The sequence below is a fragment of the Lissotriton helveticus genome, chromosome 11 (genome assembly GCF_964261635.1).
Source record: "Lissotriton helveticus chromosome 11, aLisHel1.1, whole genome shotgun sequence".
In the NCBI taxonomy this organism is placed as follows: Eukaryota; Metazoa; Chordata; class Amphibia; order Caudata; family Salamandridae; genus Lissotriton; species Lissotriton helveticus.
Window position 1 is genome coordinate 1,074,405,663 of NC_136072.1, and position 20,540 is coordinate 1,074,426,202.

The 20,540-nt window shown below is 46.1% G+C and overlaps 1 protein-coding gene across 13 annotated transcripts in view; it reads right to left on the bottom strand.

Annotated features, from left to right (window-relative positions):
* The window catches only part of NCOR2 (nuclear receptor corepressor 2), a 1,388,857-nt gene that overhangs the window by 727,189 nt on the left and 641,128 nt on the right, over window positions 1-20,540 (bottom strand). For all 13 annotated transcript variants that reach the window (XM_078667637.1, XM_078667632.1, XM_078667640.1 and 10 more), the window contains exon 9: window positions 18,457-18,523. In XM_078667637.1, the coding sequence (XP_078523763.1) occupies window positions 18,457-18,523 (67 nt within the window). The remainder of the gene's footprint in view (window positions 1-18,456; window positions 18,524-20,540) is intronic.

Consider the following 20,540-nt stretch of genomic DNA (forward strand, 5'->3'; position numbering starts at 1 on the left):
ATGCAAACAACCAAATGCGGATGGTTGTTCTCAGCAATTGTGCTTTTTTGCGTGAAATTAATTCTTGCACAAACATTTACATAAGGATGCTTTTGAGCTAATATAGAGTTAAACGGCATTATAATTCACATATTTAACTTTTTTTTTTCCAGTGTCCGAAATCAATCACCATTAGCAAAGGCAATGCTTGTTTTGTCATGCTTTTTGCAAAACTGAATTGTTTGAGAAACTGCTAGGCGTTGGACTTCCTTAAAAACAAACACTGGCTTAAAGCAAAAATATTTTTGGGTCTCAAAACACACACCTTGCCGTAGTAGTACAAGGAAACTACTTTATGTGAGGATATGCTCCCTATGTAAGAACAGAATACCTACCGTCCCTCAACGTGAAGCTAGACAATTGTGCTACTGCCTCATGCTGTTGTGAGAGGAAGAAAAATTTGACTGAAGCAACAAGAAAACAATGGAGAAAAACAGCTGGCTGAAAGCCCCTACAAGTATTTAACGCATATAATTTTAGGACAATCAAAAGGTGGCAGCTAATGGCAGACAAAAATAAACCGATCTCTTGCAACTTTTTAAAGTGCAAGTCTTACCCTGCACCAGCACGCTCAGCAGCAAATAGCAGGCTGTTTCATGGCGAATGCTGAGGAAAAGGGTTAAACCTTTGATGTGACCATCAGCCAATTCATGCAAGATGCAACTTCCGCTGCCCCAACCATTTTAGGGGATCAATTACCATAATTTAACTATTATAGTGATGCGTCTCTAAAACCTGATAAAGGTACAAAATCTACAATTCCAGAGTCTGCATGAGGGATGGGCGAAAACCGTCCTGAGGTTTCAGAAGGACGATAGGACGAGTGCACTATGTGGGTTGGACTCTTAGCTGGGAGCGCGTGCTGTCAATCATTTGCGCTCAGCTGTCTCAGACTAGCAGTGGTCCGTACACCCTAAGTTACCAAACCATCAACCTAGGTTCGAGAAGAGAACCCAGACCACCAACCTCTCTCGAAACCCTCTGTGCACCATTATCTCCATTCTGGACATCAAAGCGCCTCTTGGACAACCAGAGAAACTCTGTCCAAAGAAAGCACACAAAAGAGGCACCTACCACAAAAACTAGAGTTAGAGACAACAGCTCAAGAATGAAAATGGAGAACTTATCATGCAAGAAAGATAACAATAGTGTGAGCAATACATGAACCAGGGTGTGAAATTCCTACCCCTGAACGATCTAAAAAATTTAAACATCATACATGCCAACATGTTAGGAAAGGTAAGTGGGAGACTTTGAAAAATAAAGCAGGAGTTGGATTTTCCCTATTGATTAGTACCGAAGCAGAGGCAATTTCAGGCGGACGACAGCTCAAATAAAGCCATTTTGGGCTTCAAAAACAGAGTCTCCCGCCCGAAGCAGATCTGTTGGCATGTATGAAACATCCATCTTGCTCACAACTGGTGGTGGCTGAAGTTTTGAGCTTCGCGCCCGACTCTGGTAAACTTCGCAGTTTGCTGTCTTCACTTACAGAAGTTCCTCACACAAAAAGCTGTCGCAGAGAATATTATTAAAAAAAAGGGAATTCTGTTGTTGAAAGTGGGCAGTCTGCTGGGTTTTTCCACATGAATACTAACCTCGGTTCTCACTCGCTTTTACAATTAAAAAAACTTGCGTACTTCGCAAAGTGAATAAAAATTACTGAGTTTTAAAAAAGTTTGAGAGACAACTCCTTCACAACTGTGCTCAGCCCTACAACAGACTTGTGTAGGGAAGCATGGTGTAGCATTTGAGAACTCTAAAGAGTTCCTAAACAAGTAGGTGAGAATGGGGACAGAATTTGGAAAGTTGTGTTTCCCATTCAAAACCCCACATGAGGGTTTTGCAGAAAGATATCCAAAAAGAACTGCCGGATAGGACTACACTGAAGGTAGCATGAGGCAGAGGCTGCAATTTAGTGTGCACTTTTTGTAGAGCAATGTTTCGAACAGTGGGGAAAAAAAGGTGCAGATATATGGGCGGAGCTTGATTTTCATGAAATTCCAAAGCGGCTCTGGAATTCGTCGATTCCCTGTGGATGGTGATGCTTGAAACTTTTGTCCTGGCCAAGCTCAGGCAAAGTAGGAGATTCAAGAATCCAAAGGTCCGATCAGTAAATACAGTCTGCAAAAAATATTTACTGGGGCATATGTGGATGGCATCAGGCAAAAACTCCAAAGCCAGGGGGAATGACACAACACCCACTTTGGAAATAAAACTGAAAATTGAGATGCATTATTTGTGAATTGGCAATCCAAAATTAGTCTTGAAAAGTAAATTGTTAAAAAATATATTCATTGCCCAAGAGGTAAAGGAGGGCCAGGGAGCTGGGCAAATGATGATATTATTATTATTATTATTATTAATGATAATAATAATAATCCACATTTATAAAGCGCAATCAATCACCCGTAAGGGTCTCCAGGCGCTGGGGACCGTCGGGAAGATTAAGCAAGCTATTGCCTGGAGTCACATGGTGCTGGGCTAATCTGCCTCCAGCGCAGGGGATCGAACTGTGATCCCCAGATTCCAGCGTCAGTCGCCCTGGCCGCGGCGCCACACCTCTCCCTCCATAGCCAAATGCCATGCCCAGAAGGATCTGGGGCCAAGGTAGTTCATAATTGAAAGACTGAAGACAGCTTTTGGGATTTGACTGAAGACCGGATTATGGTGACTGGTAACAGGGCATGGATGGAAGTCTGTACCCAGAGCCTTCCTGGCATGTCTGAGGGTAGAGTTGCTTCATGGAGGAGAGAATGCTCTTGCTACATTATTTGAACACCTTATCCTAAAGATAGTGTAAATCAATTATAATCCATCAAAAAATTGAAAAAACAGGTCCTGAACACAAAGTGCAGGGCCCGTCAGAAGGGTTCTATCCTCAATGTCTATTGCGCACGGCCAAAGGCCTGGACCCGTGGTAGGGATGCTGAGCACAGGCACCATAATCAGAAGATGATGGACAGAGGCAAAGACTGGGACCAGCAGCCCTTGTAGCAGTGGTGCTAGGCCCAGGCCCTGTATTCAGAGGCTGAGGGCACAGACAAAGGTGCGGTCCAGCATCCCAAGTGCCATGGGTGCTAAGCCCAGACCCTGCACTCAGTCTGCTGGGCACTAGGTGGGGAGAGTCATGGCGGGGGTGTGGACAATAAATGGTGAATTTCTATATTAACGTTACATAAACCTTTCACTCATACATCAGAGTCCCGAAGAGTTGGAAGATCCTTCAAACTTCCCTTTATCGTACATTTAATGATACTGCTCCACACACTGTGGTTTTTCTGCACTGTAGGAGCCAAACATTCGTGGTTTGATACCTGAACCAGAAGACAGTGGCGGCTGATGAAATGTGAAAGTGGTGAGGTGTAAACTCCTGTCTGGAGCTGCAAGGAGCAGGCGAGGGGAGCAAGTGAGCCCAAGTCATTGAATGAGCAGATAAATGTTTAAAATATTGATGCCTTTTTTGAAAGGCAGCTCGCTACCGAGAGAGACGCTAATGAGACAATGCCTTGATTACTCAATTATCCTGCATTTGGAGCCTGCACATGCTGTTCTACCAGATCAGTGTACATTGTCTGTAAACCCTACAGCGCTTTAACTCTCCAGATTAATGAGAAACACCACACAGTCACTGTCATTGCTTTCATTTCATCTGTTTCCTCGAAGGAAGGAAAAGGGAGCCAGCTGAGAGTGATGTGTCCTATCACCACATAGATTCAGACCAGCAGCCAATATTTAGATTGTATTGTATTGCAATTGTATTTATATAGTGTTTACTAACCCTGACGAGGCTTCAAAATGTTTTCCAGCAAGTAGCATGCTACTCCGAAACCTGAAAAGGATTAGTGGTGGATTAGTACAGTGAAAATGTTCATTTGAGTGGATTAGTTGGATTGAAAATGATAATGTGGGCTAGACAATGGATGAGTCTAGAAAGTGTTTATTGGGAGATCTTAGTAGTAAGATGAGGTTTGGGATAAGTAAAAAGATGAGCACGTTAATGGTGTTGAACACGCAGAGCATACATGCCAACATTTTCATTAGAACTGGAAATCGGGGAGTTGTATAGGTTAGACTGTATTTTTCCGTTGACTTACATAGTAGCCATTTTTGCTCCCATCTGATTCGCGTCCGCTGGCCTGTACGAAGAAGTGAGGGAGCAAGTTCAATGAACCCCTGCTTGCGTTACCATTTCTTCGTCATCCTAAGCAGCGGCATGAATACTGCAGGTATCGGTTTCAGATATCGATCCCCTTTCGTCTCAAAGGTACATACTCCAGGACCTTCTCTCAGTCAACTCCTTTTTCCATCCGTTCGCCCTACTCTCCTTCCGATGTTTTTCTTGCCTTCTTACTGCCCTTCTTACTTCCCTATGACTTCCACCACTCTTTCTCCTTTTGAGTCAGGCTGATCTCTCTCCCAATCATCTTTATTTCTAATGTGTTTGATCATCCTTTGCTCTCACAAAGGCATCATTGTATGTGATACAATAGTGAAAAACTGCATAAAAATGGAATGCTTGTATTATTTTACAGCAAATCTTATTTAAAATGCCACACTGAAGACGCGTAACACAAAGCACTTTCCTACACAGCTTTCCTACATTGAGCTAAGAAACCAGTAAGTTCCAGCTACTAGTTAGACTCAGTATCATGAAATGGAACACCCTTATATCTGGTGCACTTAAGTAATTGCCAAAATGTGCCCACCTCGAGCGATGTGTAAGAAAGCGAAGGCGGGTAGCGAAAGGTTAGCAACAAAGATGTATTTTGGCACGACCTCACCTGAAAGCATTTTAATCACCTGTGCACATGTGCTTTACTCTGATTGACCAGAGGCTAGCAGCGGTGTAGCGTGGGTTGCCAGCGCCCAGGTCAAGGCAAGTATCCTTCCACTTTTCTTTTTTAATTTTGCATCCCTAAGAATGCCCCTAAGAATTTTGCGCCCTGGTCAACCGCCTCTGTGGCCCCGCATCCCTAAGAATGCCCCTAAGAATTTTGCGCCTTGGTCAACCGCCTCTGTGGCCCCACCTATGCTACGCCACTGCCAGTTTGTAAACGTTTTTCAGTTTCAGACATGCTTAAACCCTTGCATCATGCGCAAATTTTCGCGCTGTGCAGGAGTTTTAAACAGTGGGCGGGATTCGGACGGCCCCCAGCCGTCATGCGCACACGCCGACCGTGACGCATGACGGCCGGGGTCCGTCCCGAGCACTAAAGGGGTTAAGAGTGAGATCAGCGAGAGTGGTATGATGGGCGACTGAGTGACATGATGTTACTGGGCCTTCTGGTGAGGGAGGGTGTTAGTGCCTGCAGCGCGCGCTGCTGAAACCTACAGTGACATATCTGGAGCCTGGTTTGAAGTCTGCCCCTTTTCACGGCAGGGAGAGGCGGGACCAGTGAGTATCACTGATCACACCCTTCCTGTGACGAGGTGAGAAACAGTGGTGTGCATCCTCACTGATTGACACACAGCAGCAGGAAGCACACGGCTGATGCCCAATGCATCCCTGATGGGGAGGAGCTGGGTGCGGGGGAGAGGGGGTGTCCTAAAGAAGCCTATCTGGCCACCTAGAGCCAGGGCTGAAGAAAGGTACGTCCGGCAAAAAATGTGACAGCAGGCACACGTGCACTAGCGCTTGTTTATAAGAAGTGCGTGGCTGGTCTTCAGATAGTAACAAGGCTGCTAGCAATGCCAGGTGAATAGTGTTAGTATGAAGAGATGGGACAGGAAATGAGGAGGGGGAGGAGCCCCGTAGTCCGCTGCATGGAACCGCCAATGGATGTTGGACCACGCCTTGAGCTGTGCCCAACAACTGAATACAGGGCTTGCGTTCAGCATCACTGCTACAAGGGTCGCTGGTCCCAATCTTTGGCTTTGCCAAGCAGCCTCTGAATACAGCACAGGCGTTCAGCAACCCTGTCAAACATTGGCTGTCAATGTCGGATTGGGAGGAAGGGCAGTCGGGCATTGGGGATGGGACGGTGCCTACGGGCAGTTTTTTTTAAGGCTTAAGTCAACCAACCCCATGGATCTTAAATGTTGCCCATCCAAGGCTACTGTAAGGTGTATATGTCAGCCCAGCCCAGAAGCTGTGTCTATCCACTCTACCGCTTGGCCATGACATTCAGGCTATGGTGGGCTGGGAGGGTAGGAGCATGAAGAGGCCTCACAGGTGGTAAGATGGGGGTGGTGAGGTAGGTGGGGTGCAGGTGATTTTATTACAAACAGCCTACTCCAGATGCTAGAGCAGCAGCTTTGTGCTTTTCCTGAACCCTCCCCTGCCGAGCACTCGCACTGAGGCTGTGATGGGCTGAGGAGTGGGTGAATATGTAAAAAGGCCTGGCAGGCAGCCAGGTGTGATCACCTAAAACCCAGTGTCTTTCAGGCCTTGGATGAAGGGGTGTGTTTGTTTCTGTAGGCCTCACTGTGAGGACACCTTTCACAAACAACATCATAGGCTGTGGCACTAGGGTAAGAGCTGCTGACATTGAAACCGGTCCTAAGAAGCTTGTTTGCAGTCCAGGGAGGACCTGGCTTGGCAGTTCGGGCTGGACTGTTCCCATGAGGCACAGGGTCAAAACTGATTTGCATATGGCCAGGTCTACACTGGGGTGGCATGGTGAGCAAAAGAATGATGGATTTGACCCAGATCTCTTGACTGGGGGTGAATGTTTTGATTTCTTCTGCGTTCCGTCCTACAATTGTGTGTCTTTTGCCTTTGAAATTGGGGCACAAGGTTTGGCGGCCCCGTAACATCTTGTCATTCAGGAAAATCCACCTCTCTGAGCCTAAAATAAAAATTAATTTGATCTTGTATAATGATGCTCGTGTAAACCGCTCCTACGCCCATGGGCCAGGTTCACGCTAATTAACGCTAGATTTTTTAAATAACCACCTATTTTTTCATGTACTCTACAAAAAATGGAGCATGTAGAATCACGGAGCACTCTATATAAAAACACCCATATACCCTTTCACCATGGCTTTTCTGCCTTTGTTTATTTTAACGATCATTCATGGACAATTAAGGCAGCTTTAGAACACATCTTAAAATGCTTTTGCCGTTTACAGTTTAAAGTACATATGATCAAAGGAAAAATACGGCTTTGAGTGATTTTCATATCGGCCAGGACATTAAAATACCACTTATGCTGGTAAAATAAGCAGGCAGGTGGCAGCCCTAGGCAGAACAGATGTTGTAGCCCTTAGGCCATTTTATTCCACCTTGCCCGCCCTGCCACAATGCAGCGCTTAATTTACCCAACATTTCGCTAAACATTAAGTCAAATAGGACAAACCAAACGGGGTTTCATGACCATGAAAGGCACGATCCGGAGATGTGGGCCACTTTTTTGGGAGTGTCGGGTCCGAATTGTGATCCAATCAGACCCGTTTTCTCTACACCGTTTCATCTTCAGAATGCACGCACGTTAAATGAACCGGAAGTCTGCATGCATCTGTTCAGTAGCTAGAAAGACCCAAGTCCTGGGGGGCTAATATACCATTAATTTGGGCAAATTTACAGCTCGGACCTGATCGCTGCAGCACATTAGCTCCTAGAACCAGGCATTGGGCGCGAGTCCTTTCCTGCCATTTTTTTAGCAGCTGAGTTTAATTCGAAGCTGTCAATAAAAATAAAACTGCTATAAACTGGGCACTTCGAGGCTGCCTGCTAACAGCGCAGGGCAGGCTTTCCATGTCTCCCTCAAACACGGACATATTTACGACCCCACACACAGCAGGATGAATGCCAACATTTTAGATGATGAAATTGGGAGATTAAAAAAAAAAAAAATAGTTGCGAGAATGTATTTCCCCCATTAACTTCTATTGAAACAGAGGCAATTTCAGGCGGGAGACAGCCAAAATGATGCCATGTTTTGCTTAACAAATCGGGAGTCTCCTGCCTGGATCGTGTCTATTGGCATGTATGCACCAGCACGACGAAGAACCGGTGCTTGCGCGCTAGCGCACCCGCCGACCTTTCACCCAGTAACGTGCGAAAACAAGCGCCTTGCCGCTGCGAGCACCGCGCGCCTGACACTTCCTAGAAACCACATCCCTGCCCCGGAGGCGGCAGAGCGGGATCACAAGTGTCGGTCCTAAGCCGGGCCGTAGCTGCCAAGGTTTCGGATTGCTGTGTGTGACATTTTCATAATTTCAGTGTAATTAAGAGTGACACTTCAAGGACTAGGAATGACACTTTCTCGTGAGCAAAATCAAGCAATGAAGACGAGGGAAACATATACAGCCTGATTCATGTACAGGCCGTTTTGCGTGGCCCTAATAGCGAATCATAGCGACTCGCTATTGAGGACACGCAAAACGGCATTCATGTAGGAATTGCTAATTAAATAGCGATTCCTACATGTTCTTTATTTGCGAGTAGCAATTTGCTACTCGCAAAAACTCCCCATTCATTCCTATGGGCCAAGAGGCCCATAGGAATGAATGGGGAGTATCCCTTATTTGCGAGTAGCAAATTGCTACTCGCAAATAAGATAGCGATTTGAAGGGTGCCAGGGGTGTCCAAAGGACGCCCTGTAGCACCCCTAAAATGCACATTTGAACAGGTGTTGCGCACACACATGTCCAAAGGACATGTGTGTGTGCAACATGCAACTTAGAAAAATGCTTTTAAAAGCATTTTTCTGAGTTTTTGCTATTTACCGACAGGTCTGACCTCTCGGTAAATAGCGCCCCCAAAAGTGCAAAATCGCAATTTTTTAATGTGTCATGAATAGCATTTGAGGAATCTCTAATAGAGATTCCTTAAATGCTATTCCTCGCATATTTGCTAATTCCTAAATAGCGATTTTTGCATTTGGGATCATGAATACCAAATGCAAAAATCGCACTCGCAAAGGGCCAGATTCTCAGAATCTGGCCCTTTTGCGAGCGCTATTGCCTACATGAATCAGGCTGATAAATATCAGAAATTACACCCATTTGAGCAAGGAGAAACTCTAAGAAGATCTTAAAACTGCTACAAAGCCCCAGAAGAGGAAGGGCACTAACCGAAGACAGACTGCGTGACTGCAGTTCTCAGTAACAGAGGGCCGGCAGGCCCTCATCCACTGGGCGTCTTGTCTACTTTTTTATATATGGCTCGTACATTCATTGGGTAAATCAGCGTTCAATAAATTTAGGATGATCGTAAGAGAAAAGTTACCGAAAGTGAACAGAAGGGTCTGTTGGCATCCATGAGTCTAATTCATATTTGGGGATCGAGTTGACACTTAACATGCTGACAGTAGGGATTCACTTGGCTGCAGTGACCTACGGAATTCATTGACGTAGAAATACCTTTGATTTCAACGACGCCAACACGCTGGACTCAAGCAGGAGGCTCATGAGTTTTAAAGCCAAAAATCTGCCCACAGTCGCCACAGGAAATGTCAGTGTCACTGATACTACACCTGTGGAGCGGTGTCAGTTGCTGAAAAGCAACATGAACAGGCAAGGTGGCGCCATGCAAATTCACATAAGGGCACTGCAGGGGATTATCCGCTAGGCTATGACAGGAAGGCCATTAGTATGGCCTCTGAGGCAGGGCCGCACCTCAGGAGACTTTTGCGCTCCTACAATGAGGCTTCTGTGGCAGGTTGAAGGAACGCTGCTGGGGCGGGGTACTCTGCGAGGTGGAAGAAGTGCTGTGCAGGGTGTGGCACTTCCCGACCCCGGCACCACTCTGGCCGCCATAGTGTGAGTCGGGGGGCTGTTGTCTTATGAGGTAGGACCAGCTGGGTCAAGTCGGTTGCAACGCGGTATTAACCCCTTCCAGGCTGATGACGAGCTCAGCTCGTCATGAGCGTAACCTGCCGTGCGCTCATGACGAGCTGAGCTCGTCATGAACCGCGGGGTTTTTAAAATCGCCGCGCACAGCGGGAAAAGCCGCCGCATCGATGCGGTTAACGGGACGCCGCGAGCTCATCCGGCAGCAGTCACTATTCTGAATTCGACTGCCACCCGCTCACGCCACGGGAGGCAGTCAGGGCTACGTAATGACCCACTCAACCTATAACTGCGAGTCTGACAGAACTCACACTCAGTGTCTCTGTAGTAGCCATTGGCAGGCACTTCCTGACATCAGTGAAATGTATGCCGCGCAACAGCGCAGTGATTGAATCCAGTGCTACATTGTAGCATAAAGCATCTCAACCAGCCCCCTAGAATTCTGCAGAGTAGCGCGCCACGCACGCCTGCCTGTACCACTCAACTTAGTGTTAATATAATAATTAACAGCCAGCGCTCAGGCCACAGTGCTTGCTAGGCACAGGGGCTAATATGCGTGACTTCGCATTTCAGTGTGGAGATGCGGACCACTAGTCTGAAATGTGTTAGTCTAACCCCTGAAGCATGGTACTTGGCAGGGTTTCAGGCCTTCTGCAGGGCGGCTTTACATGGAGCTAACAGGATGAAGGGGTGGTGACATATTTCTAGACTCAGTACCCTAACTATGTAACTGGACAAAAAGAAGTTGTTTTCACAGATTTCCAAAAATGGTAGTTATTGCAGTAATGTCACAGGAACTGGCATCACAACTATGGGTGCGCAAAATCTTGGTTTCTTTTCTTCAATAAAAATTGCATGACAAATTAGTGATATTGTGCTTCAACAATGACACGTGGGTTGTCTGTATCTCAAATTATTTTACCTGAGTGCACACAAGTTGTGAAATGTCGACAGGAGACTGGTTCAAGCTCAAAATGTCCCTTGTTCAGATATTGCGCAAAACATTTTCCTGCTGGTACCATGAAATACTTTTTTGTGAGAAGTTTACACACTGGAGGGGGATAGTTATGTGGAATTGCATAATATGCAATTTTTTAAAATTTAGCAAATTCTGGATTGATGTACAATTTGTGAATTTTGCCAGCAACACTTGAAACTTTACCTAGACCTCAACATCACTTTTATCACCTTTAACTTTACAGCGGTATCTCAGGAAATTACATGTGGCCCATATCAAATCAACAGATATTACTCTGATTCAAAAATATCAAATGAGCAAAACGGAACGATGTTGCCAGCCTTAATATTACTAATATAGTTTCCTGTATCACTAAACATACCAATGGTGCTCAGACAGAAGATCAGGCTTGCCATGAATAAGGCCATGGGCCACTGAATAGACCTGAATAGACAAGAGTGGCCAGTCACAAACAGAAAGGCTGGCCACAAGCAGAGCGGCCCTACTGGCACGGTCTGTACTGTATTGCCAACCGAGCAACTGGTAGATATGCCACTGTACTACTCTGGGCTCCAGCCAATCTCTACTAGCTAAGTTCAATGGGGGTGAGGTGGGAGGGTCACTCAGGTACCAAGTTCAGACATTTTCTGAGGCTCATAAATAATTTGCTTCAAGGTTCAGTGGTCACTATCAGGTGACAGCATCTCTGATTTGGGCACTCACTAGCTCACCTTCTATACGTGGCCGATCAACTTCCACTGACGTTTATTTGAAAGTACTAAACTTTAGCTGTTTTGAGATTTTTGTGACTGAATTTTGTGTAATGAAACTTCAATGAATTAATAAGGCACAAGCATACATTTCTGCTAACTTTCATTTCAATGGTTTCTCAACTTCATACTGTCGTTTTACATGCAATATACAATTCATGCAATGCCCCACAAAAGTACAAAAAAGAAATAAAACTGGTAAAACTAGTACACAAATAGTTTCTGAGAGAGCTAAAATACTGGATGTAGGACTTCTCAGATCTGAAATTCGTATCGGAATCTAATAAAGCATGTAAATACGCCCAAATAGGTTAAAATAGTAGTGTATAGCAGAAGCCGGCTCTGCCTAAAGATCAACAGGCTGAACGGGATTCAAAGAGGGATTACCCAATGCTCAATAGAAGGTAGTTAAAAAAAAAAGTAACATATTTCTTCTTGTGACTTGGATAGGGGGCATGGATGGACACAACTCTAGCTTACAGGGTGATAACCAAAGTTGAGTTTAAGATATCATATTTACACCTACTACGTCCTACTTTCAAGAATTGAGCCCTATTTTAGCACTTAACATAACATTTTTTTTTAAGAAAGTGTTGATTGTAAAAACAAATGGCCTAGGGAGCAGTTCAGTGTTTACCCGGTCACGAACCACCATATCCTTATCTTTTCAACAATCTCAGCCAACACTAGAAAAGTGCAACTTTAAGAAGGAAATATACCTGGGTAGTCAACACAAACTTTTGCAATGCTTGAACAGGATTTTTTTTTTTGTTTGTTTAACATTTATTGAGCACACGCATCATTGTTGTTTTGGACAGTCAATAGGACCGTGGAATCTATTACTTCCCCAAAATAAAAAAGTTTGGTTGCCATCTACAAGCCTCTCGCAAGTACATTGCTACTACAAGCTACAAACACTGTTGTACGGTAACAATCAGCGTAGACATCTAGATAGATCTTTCAGTGACTAGGTTCTGCGGCTCTTTAAATTTCCAAAACTAAAACTGGATGGCCACAGCCCTTCTCTGCATATGTCTCTCAAATGATTGCTCTCTGTTTCTTCGCAATGTTTTTCTTGCATTCTGGGCGTATGCACAGACATGGATTCCAAGCGGAGCTCTTTATCCTACAATACAGGGGCAGATCCTTTGGAACAAACTCTGATCCCTCTAGGATTGAATACTCTGGAACATTCACTGGATCAGATACTGCAGTTCCATTTAAGAACTGTCCTTACGCACCATCCGAAGAATAATGTCAACACGTCTCCAAAGTCAAGCAGATGACATCTATCAAGGCGAAAATTGCAAAAAACACAGTTGATGGACAGAATGTAGAACAATGTCATACATTCACCCCAGTACAAGGATCTGGGCCTAAATCCATCGTTTTTTTGCACTCCACACCACCCTGGGTTAGACACTGGCTATATGCAAATCAGCTCTGACCCTGTGCCTCATGGGAACAGTCCAGTCCGAACTACCAAGCCATGTCTTTCCCAGACCGGAATCAAGCATCCAAGGACCGGTTTCTGGCTATCAGCCTTCATCAGCCTGGATAGCTTGACTCCAGTGGTGTGGAGAGCCTGGGACTCACGTCTGAGCATACCCAGCACACTCGGGGTGAACATTGCAAAAAACACAGTTGATGGACAGAATGTAGAACAATGTCATACAGGCTGATGAAGGCTGATATCCAGAAACCGGTCCTTGGATGCTTGATTCCGGTCTGGGAAAGACATGGCTTGGTAGTTCGGACTGGACTGTTCCCATGAGGCACAGGGTCAGAGCTGATTTGCATATAGCCAGTGTCTAACCCAGGGTGCTGTGGAGTGCAAAAAAACGATGGATTTAGGCCCAGATCCTTGTACTGGGGTGAATGTATGACATTGTTCTACATTCTGTCCATCAACTGTGTTTTTTGCAATTTTCACCCCGAGTGGGCTGGGGATGCTCAGACGTGAGTCCCAGGCTCTCCACACTACTGGAGTCAAGCTATCCAGGCTGATGAAGGCTGATAGCCAGAAACCGGTCCTTGGATGCTTGATTCCGGTCTGGGAAAGACATGGCTTGGTAGTTCGGACTGCACTGTTCCCATGAGGCACAGGGTCAGAGCGGATTTGCATATAGCCAGTGTCTAACCCAGGGTGGTGTGGAGTGCAAAAAAACGATGGATTTAGGCCCAGATCCTTGTACTGGGGTGAATGTATGACATTGTTCTAAATTCTGTCCATCAACTGTGCTTTTTGCAATTTACACCCCGAGTGGGCTGGGGATGCTCAGACTTGAGTCCCAGGCTCTCCACACCACTGGAGTCAAGCTATCCAGGCTGATGAAGGCTCATAGCCAGAAACCGGTCCTTGGATGCTTGATTCCGGTCTGGGAAAGACATGGCTTGGTAGTTCGGACTGGACTGTTCCCACGAGGCACAGGGTCAGAGCTGATTTGCATATAGCCAGTGTCTAACCCAGGGTGGTGTGGAGTGCAAAAAAACGATGGATTTAGGCCCAGATCCTTGTACTGGGGTGAATGTATGACATTGTTCTACATTCTGTCCATCAACTGTGTTTTTTGGAATTTTCACCCCAAGTGGGCTGGGGATGCTCAGACGTGAGTCCCAGGCTCTCCACACCACTGGAGTCAAGCTATCCAGGCTGATGAAGGCTGATAGCCAGAAACCAGTCCTTGGATGCTTGATTCCGGTCTGGGAAAGACATGGCTTGGTAGTTCGGACTGGACTGTTCCCATGAGGCACAGGGTCAGAGCTGATTTGCATATAGCCAGTGTCTAACCCAGGGTGCTGTGGAGTGCAAAAAAACGATGGATTTAGGCCCAGATCCTTGTACTGGGGTGAATGTATGACATTGTTCTACATTCTGTCCATCAACTGTGTTTTTTGCAATCTATCAAGGCAACATTCTGGAATGGCTGTTGCTGCTGTTTAGAGAAGAAGGGCTGGGGAAGAAAACTTTTTTCCAACACTGGACAACCCCTTCACTTCCGGAGGTTCCACCATACGAAGGTTAATATCCCCTAGTACGATTCTCTATATTGCTTTGTTATCGCCTTTTTATAGGAAAAAACTCACAAGAAATATCCGTACAAAATATAATACACTACCGAAGACACAAGTTCATGCAGGAGATATACTGCCTCAGCTGAATGGTAAATATTACTGTAAGCGCTTCTCCGATTCGCCCATTAACCCCTTGGGGGCGGCCGCGATTCTGCGCCTGTGCGGCACTTCTAAAGAGTGGGCGGGATCATGACGGCCCCAGCCGTCATCAGCACACGCCCACCGTGTTGCATGACGGACGGGGGCCGTCATCAGCATGGAAGGGGTTAAATCAACAGTGGGCACAAACTGCTGTCGGAGGGTGGGAGAGGGGTTGCAAGGTCTTGGCCAATTACCTGACTTTCTAGGGGCTGGCCTTGGTAGAGCACATACACCATCATTACCACACATCACTGCACAACGAAGCCGTAGTAAATCCAGTACCTCACACTGACAGATGCCACACAGTATTCATTTATTATTTTCAATGAATTTCCATCTAAAGGATTCACATTTGTGACTTTTGGCTCCCCGTCGACAAGAGGATCACGTTCCGGCTCCTCACCCATGCACACAAGTCTCTCCACGACCTGGGCCCCAAGTACCTCAACGACCGCCTGACCTTCTACACGCCCACCCGCCAGCTACGGTCCACCAGCCTCGCCCTCGCAGCCGTACCACGCATCCGAAGAGCCACCGCCGGAGGAAGATCCTTCTCTTACCTGGCTGCCAAGACTTGGAACTCCCTCCCCATCCACCTTCGGCTGACCCAGGACCATCTCGCCTTCAGGAAACAACTCAAGACCTGGCTGTTCGAGCAGTAGCATCCCCCCCCCCCCCACCCCCCCAAGCGCCTTGAGACCCTCCAGGGTGAGTAGTGCGCTATACAAAAGGCATGATTGATTGATTGATTGATTAAAGGGCAACAGAATACCAGTGTTCGATTATTTCAGCAATGGAATGTTTCCATTATTACCGCCACATGAATGTACCGACACTCCCAGAAAACAGCTGGAATCTACAAACAATGCTGTTCACTTGTAAAATGCTAGTTTAGAGTTGCTTCTATTTAATTCATTTAACTTTGTTTTCCTCTTGTTCAACCATAGATGTTTCCAACACAATGCACATTCCTGGAAAACACATATTAGCAAACGTAACAGTAAGTTAAAGTCTGCAGGTCACCGTAGGTGCAAGACTCCCAGTGGTGCATGCATTGACTGTGTGTCGTTGGAAGGATCAGAAGGAAAAGTTCCTTACCTGTACCTAGAGTTCCCCAGCCCTGGTATAGCTAATAGAAGCACACACTTGAATTATTCCTTGTGGACAGGCTGGGCATAGATGAGGGAAAATAATTAAATCATGCAAATCTACGAAAGATCCAACGCTGAAGAAGTGTTATTTAGCTTTGGTATTTTAACCCCATCGCCACAGGGCTAATTCCCCCGCGGCGCGGGGAGGAGGGGGACGTGCGCGGTGCTGATGACGAGCTCGACTCGTCATGCAGCACGGTGGCCGTGTGCTGATGACTAGCTGAGCTCGTCATGGCCACGCCCGCTCAATGGAACGCCCAGCACAGCGGGGTAATCATCCCCGCGTGGGCGTTCCGCTGAGGCCATGACGAGCTCAGCTCGTCACCACCACATAGCCACCGTGCTGCATGACGAGCTGAGCTCATCATCAGCATGCAAGGTGCTAAACATTGTCATTAGGTCATATACCAGTCAATGAAGGGCCCCAGAGGGACCATAAAGAGAAGAAGAAACAAGCATGAGGGGCAGGCGGATTGAATAAAGACAAAGACGAGCAGCATGTGCGAAAAGGTAAGTAGGGTTTTAATGAATCAACAGAAAAGGAGAAGAGACAGACCATGGCGTAACCCGCTTCTCCAATCCAATGCACAAAGCTAACCGGCAGAGAAATAAGTGATTACTAATAATGACCTGAACTCTCACTTGGGAACATATTTTTAAAAGTCTGAAAATAGCCACTCTCTTGCTGTCGGGCACTAAAGAAGCCACATTTTTAGACAGGTAACTGGCAAAAAGCAGCTTGGACAATTGATAGGTTTGGATATATCTTCTTAGTATTGTTTATCATTATCACTTACACACCAAACACCACACACTAATTTTTTTCTCTACTCTTAAACGATATGTGTTGTTCCTACTCAGCTCAATGGCACTTATGTATGCACCTTGGAAGGATGAAATGTCTGACTGGCCATACAAAATACAGGGGAAACCCCGGGGGTAAGGGGAACAACTGTCTTGTTTTCTAGCCTGGGGAGAACACGGGGGCGGTGGCTTGTCCAAAGCAGAGAGAGTAGTAGTTCTACATACGCTGCTTTCTAATAGGCACATAATATAAGATTTGCTGCTGCTGAGAAATAATGCGCCCAGACCGAAATGTAAGGAAAATTCACAAAAATCTATTAGCAGAGGTTTGTAGAGGCAACGCTATTAACCCGGATATTTAGAAAATTGCACTTGTAAGGTAATCGCTCAGCCCCATTTTCTACACAGATCTCTGTAGTGAGGGGAATGCCATCTCTCCTCGTTTCCCCCGTCAAGGCCCCAGGGGCCCATCAAGCTTCAGGCACTCATCTCGCTGCGTTCACTGTGCGGCTGGTATTAAAACACTGCACGGGCCTGTTCAGCAATCAGCCTCGCCTGAAGGGCTCGACCGGGTAGCTAAGATTTCACATGATGGCAGAGCCAATCACGTGAGGATAGAATTGGGTAATTATTACAGATGTTACTTAACCCCTTCCACGCTCATCATGAGTTACGGCTGTCGTACGCTTCAGCTCGTCATGTAACGCGGCTTTTCGCAAATGTTAGCGCACAGCGGGAAAACCGGCAGCGCGCATGGGGTTAAAACCACGTGAAACGGCAAAACCGCAACTATGAGCATGTTTAAGAAAAGACAAAAAAAATGGCTGAAAAGGTAAATACTGTGGGCAGCACTAGAAACAATGTTCGAGGCAGAGTCGCATGGACTCGGACCCGCATCCAGCAGGTTACAGACACACCTACGCAGAAGAACAATGCTGCGACAGAGTAATTTCTAACAGGCATTGGCAAAAGCAATATGTCTCGCCAGTGAGAATACTTGGCTTTGGCAATGATTTTTAGCCATGTTGTATAACAGTGCACTGGGGAAAAAGGCTGACAATGGAGGGAGGGCAGGAAGGCATGGTGAAGCAAGCCGACATGGGGAAAGGGGGCAAGGGGGTACAACAACACGGACAACGGTGGGCAGTGGGGCTGGGCAAGCAAACAGAAAATGGAGGGTGGACGGGCTGAGGAGCACACAAACAACATAGGGTTGGTGGGAGGGGCTGGGGTAGCAAACAGTAAGTGGGTGGGATGAGCTGAGGAAGTAAATGCACAATGGCAGGTGGGCAGCCAGCGCTGGTGGAGCAACGGATTAGGAAGTGTGGGGAAGCAAGAACGGCAAGAGGTGGTGGACAGGGAAGAAGCAAGAACAGCAACAGAGGTAGGATGAGAAAGAGTAACAGGGTGGGGTAGTATATGTCAGAGATAGTTGAAAAAATAAGAGTAGAGTTCTTAAACAAAAAGGAGTGCCGCTAAATTGAGCAGTGGGATGGCAAGTAATGCATCCATGCTCCAGTGGAGGGAAAAACAAAGAAGAGGGGAAAGCCCATGAAAACTGACAAATAAAATAACAAGCAAAGGAGAGTGACAATGAAGCCAACCAATGGTAGGCAATGGGCGGGCTCTAAGCCCCCTGTAAGCTAACAACATGTTTTGCAACAGACAGCACGAGTTGTCTTAGGCAAGACCTAAAAGCCAAGGGGCCAATGATCACAATGGTGTAGACGCTGAGATACCACTTCATAAAATGATCCTGGCACCTAGGCGGCTAATAACTCACCCACTGTTTTCTGGCATGGTTCCGCCTCTTGAAGTACAGTATTAACTTCTTCCGCATCGCCTGGTTTCTACAGTCAGGGAAGGAAAACACACTGTGTTATATACTCATTTGTGAGCATTTTGAACCCACCAACTTAGTTAACTAAATATTAAAAGTAGTTTTTCACTTGCATTTTGTTTCTGAAACAAGCAATGAGAGTACGATTCAACTAATAAACCCACAAAATGCCCTTCTCTAAATAAAAAAAAAAGTAAACAGTATACATACATTGGTAAACAGCAATACAAGCAGAGCAGGAGCCAGGATCACACTACTTCATTAGTTGTAACAACTCAATCAATAATTCTTCAATGCACATAAGACAACAAAATGTTACTAGAAGACTCCATGGCATTAGAAAGGAGTTTCCAGCCCTTGGCTTTCATTTAGAAACCAGTGCATTCTGGGAGTTGTAACCCTGAGTCAGTTCATCTAAAACGAACATACCTGAAAACACTGAGTTGTAAATGGAAAGAGGCGTCACAGTGTAAACTGAGTCAACCAGTAACCCAAAATAACAAGGCTTTTGTAGGCAGCATGAAACCTTGACACCACCAGTCAATGAAAACTGGGTTTACTTAAATCTTATTTAGAGACTTTATTGTCAAGGCGGGAAATGCTTAACCTCAAAGTATAGGACCAAAGGCCTTTATTATTGTTTATTGAATTTTACAGAGTTTTATATAGCGTGAACTTGACCCAAATCGGGTTTCAGAGCGCTTTACATAGCACCACTTGCATTACATGAGGAAACCTTTTTTTTTGTTAGGAAATTAAGTGATTTGTCCAGAATCACAGGATGATCAGTGTCATTGCCAAGACTCGATCCCAGTTCCCCAGATTAGAGGTCGAACACCATAGCCGTTAGAACAACTCCTCTCCCCAATTTATAAGCGTACACAAACACAACAATGGTAAAGTCATGAACTATCAATGTATCCAACCAAATCATTTACAAGCACAATAAAACTATATTGTTTAATGAATATATTCCACCCATACAGGATACACATTAGTAACTTCTGAGCACCTGACTAAGGGGCCCATTATGATCGCGGACGGACTTGAGTCGATCCGCGACCATAGAGGAGGAGGGAACCGCCGCATGGCCTGCGGAGTTCTCTCCTGTCCAATTAGGATGTGACCGCCACCCTGGCGGTCACATCCTCTATTTTTACCATTGCGGCGGGTGCGGCTTCAAGCTGCACCCGCCGCAATGGTAAAAATGCATACATTGCATTTTATGCAGAAAGCGGCAGGCACCGTGTGGTGCCTGCCGATTTCTGCATACAAATGCAGGGGGGTACCATAGGTACCCCCCATGTGCACCCCCACGCCCCTTTCACCCAGTGGGCCCACAACGGGCCCCCGCAGTGAAGTTACACATGCTTTTCCACGGCGGAAAACCAGCAGCGGAAAAGCATTTTTTAAAGCCCATCCTAATATGGCTGACGGTGTCTGAGAGACACCGCCACCATATTAGAGCTTTTCCGCCGCGGTTGTAAGCCAACCGCGGCAGAAAAGCTACGGACGGAAACCAGGACCCACCAGCCATCCTAATGTGGCGGTGGGTCTTTGGTGGGTCCGCTGCGGTTTTTCCGCATCCTCCGGGCCGGCGGTGGCTTCCGCCGGCCCGGAGGATGCGGAAAAACCGCAATCGTAATAGGCCCCTAAGAGTGAATGACCTTTTGAGGAAAGGGATTTTTCCAATATTACTCTGTATGAGGATCCTTTTTTATCCAAATCAATGTTGTTGTGTGCAGACTGTTTTGTTTTTCAATCCTCCCTGACCATAACATGGGGGCGAGTACTTCAGAAGCCCATCAAGCTGCCACGCTGGGCATGTCTAGCCACTGACTAAGGTGAGCTCGGACTGTGGATAGCATTAAACTGACCCGAACTAAAGATTTTATATGTAATGGATTTGTATATTAGTGGTTGTTAACCTGTGATCGTGGACCCCAGGGGCCCACAACGCTTCCTCAGGGGGTCTCTACATAAAATGAAATCATATTAGCAGATAACATTTTTTACATAAACTGTAA